The sequence below is a fragment of the Penaeus chinensis genome, chromosome 6, assembly GCF_019202785.1.
Source record: "Penaeus chinensis breed Huanghai No. 1 chromosome 6, ASM1920278v2, whole genome shotgun sequence".
Classification (NCBI taxonomy): domain Eukaryota; kingdom Metazoa; phylum Arthropoda; class Malacostraca; order Decapoda; family Penaeidae; genus Penaeus; species Penaeus chinensis.
In genome coordinates, this window is record NC_061824.1 from 31,270,740 (window position 1) to 31,273,239 (window position 2,500).

The following is a 2,500-nucleotide window of genomic DNA, read 5'->3' on the forward strand; positions in this document are numbered from 1 at the left end:
GTACGATCCCAGATTGCAGTGACAATATTGCTGTAGGTCTCTGTCGAGAATTGGTTGAACCATGTGTCAATCGCGAATCCGAAGGAAGTGTTGCCTGCAATGCCCGTCAGAATTCCTGTGGGAAGAAGGACAAGTATTCTGAAATCTGAAAAAATTACTGATTATTCATATGATGCGTATAGCCCTTCTTTATTTTGTACGACGCCGGATGTTATGCTTCGGTTATGTTATAATGTCTTGTCTTTGACTTACGAAGGAATGGTTAACTCTTGACTCACTTTTCTTTGCTGGTATTACACATCTGTTACCGCAGCTGTACGGGCAGCACAGATGTAAAAGTGGGCAGTCTGTGATGGAGGTACATGGTAGGTTTTCTCCGCTGGTGCATATTTCTCCCTCGCTTCTGCATTTGCCCATTAATGCCATTCTGATGAAGTCAAGGGAATCTATTGCTGAGGAATAAAAAACATAAAAGCTTTTTTGAACGAGAACTTTGTGAAAACCTTTGAATGTCATCATTATCATCATCAAGATCATCATCATCATCATCATCATCACCATCATCATCATCATCTCATCAACAACACATTATTATCATCACATCATTTTATTATTATCATCATGATCATCATCATCATTATAATAATGACACTGGTGATACTGATAATTATCACCATTACTATTATTATTGTTATTATTACTATTATTATTGCTATTATTACTATTATTATTATTGTTATTATTATTACTATTATTATTGTTATTATTACTATTCTTATTATCACCATTACTACTACTGTTATTTTTTGTTACTGTTACTGTAGTTAGTATTACCTTTACCATTATTGTAACTACTATTAACATTATTATTATGAAAATTCAAAACAATATTTTTAATGCTTCTGTCTTAAGCTTCAACTCACGTGAGGTTGTGACTGGCTCAGTTGTAAATGTTGTGGATGTTTCAGTGGTAGTTGTTGGTACGGTGGTAGTTGTTGGTACAGTGGTAGTTGCTGGTACGGTGGTAGTTGTTGGTACGGTGGTAGTTGTTGGTACAGTGCTAGTTATTGGTACAGTGGTAGTTATTGGTACGGTGCTAGTTGTAGTTGGCTCATTGATAGTGGTAGTTGTAGGTGGTTTGGAGGCAACCGTAGTCATGCCTGGTTCATTGCTAGTAGTAGATACGGCTGGTTCAGTGGTATTTGGAACTGTGGTGGGTTTGGCGTTCTTTGTGGTTGTGGTTGAGGTTGCTGCACTTGTAGGGGACCATGGTTGTTCTCTTAAGGTAGTCGAAGGTGGGGACGTCACAACTATCGGCGAGCTGCCAGTAGCAAGGGCGCCGGTCTCATTCGTGTTAAGAGCTGCGATGGTGGGAGAGAAAATGAAATGAAAAATAAAGGTAAGTGAACTGTCTGCGGGAGCACCTTGTAGAAGCCAAAATACTTTGCAAATAATACTGTATTTATGATGATACGCTAGCACATTACTTTATTGCAGTATTGTGATGGACTTTATTGCAAATGGGTTGTGTAACAAATGGATTTCTGACAGAATATAAAAAATAACTGTTATATCGCCTCAAAAGCGATAATGAACACCTGGGTAGTGTTCTGTACACCAAAATGTACATTCACACACAAATACATTTATGTATAAAGATATATGTATATGTATATAAATACATATGTGTATATGTAAATATATACATATGTGTATATGTATATATACATATATTTATATACATGCATGTATATATATGTATATATATAAATATATATATATACATGCATATATATATGCATGTATGTATGCATATGATACATATATAAATATATATATACATGCATATATATATGCATGTCTGTATGCATATGATACATATATATACATATATATGTATATATATCCAATGCCGCCGGGGAAAATTGATAAAAAATTGGGAAAATGATGTGCTCATTTTTTATTATTTTTTGTGAATTGTCTCTGCACATAGATGGTTTCTGCTAGGGCTTAGCCACTAAGGAGTCAATTAGTAGACCTGATTTGAATTGGCGGGAAAAAAATATTTTTTACTAGTGCTATGAATACCGATGGTGTTATTTTTATTATAAACATTATAATTACAGTGTTATAAACATTAGTAACACCAAAATAAGATAATGTAAAACATTTCCGTAAATCAAAGAAAAGGGTAAACGGGCGAGACAGGCAGTACTCATAATTGGCTCATTGGTGACTTAGTACAAGTGTAGCCATCTATGTGTAAAAACAATCAAACAAGTAACTCACAGAGGGCATAGCATGTACGTACACGCCATGCCCGTCGGCATTGTGATATATATATATATATATATATATATGCATGTATGTATGCATACGATATATATATATATATATATATACACATATATATATATATCGAACAGATAAAAACATGAATTCGAAAAAAAATTACTGCGTGGCTTAGAAAAAATAGCTAAGGTCCAGTACCCCAGTGTTC

At 34.4% G+C, this 2,500-nt stretch overlaps 1 protein-coding gene across 1 annotated transcript in view; it reads right to left on the reverse strand.

Annotated features, from left to right (window-relative positions):
* The window catches only part of LOC125026352 (mucin-2-like), a 19,300-nt gene that overhangs the window by 3,978 nt on the left and 12,822 nt on the right, over positions 1 to 2,500 (reverse strand). Inside the window, exons 5-7 of the mRNA XM_047614736.1 lie at positions 924 to 1,361; positions 279 to 452; positions 1 to 115 (exon numbers count right to left, since the gene is read on the reverse strand). The exon at positions 1 to 115 is cut by the window's left edge and continues 3 nt beyond it. Of these exons, the coding sequence (XP_047470692.1) occupies positions 1 to 115; positions 279 to 452; positions 924 to 1,361 (727 nt within the window). The remainder of the gene's footprint in view (positions 116 to 278; positions 453 to 923; positions 1,362 to 2,500) is intronic.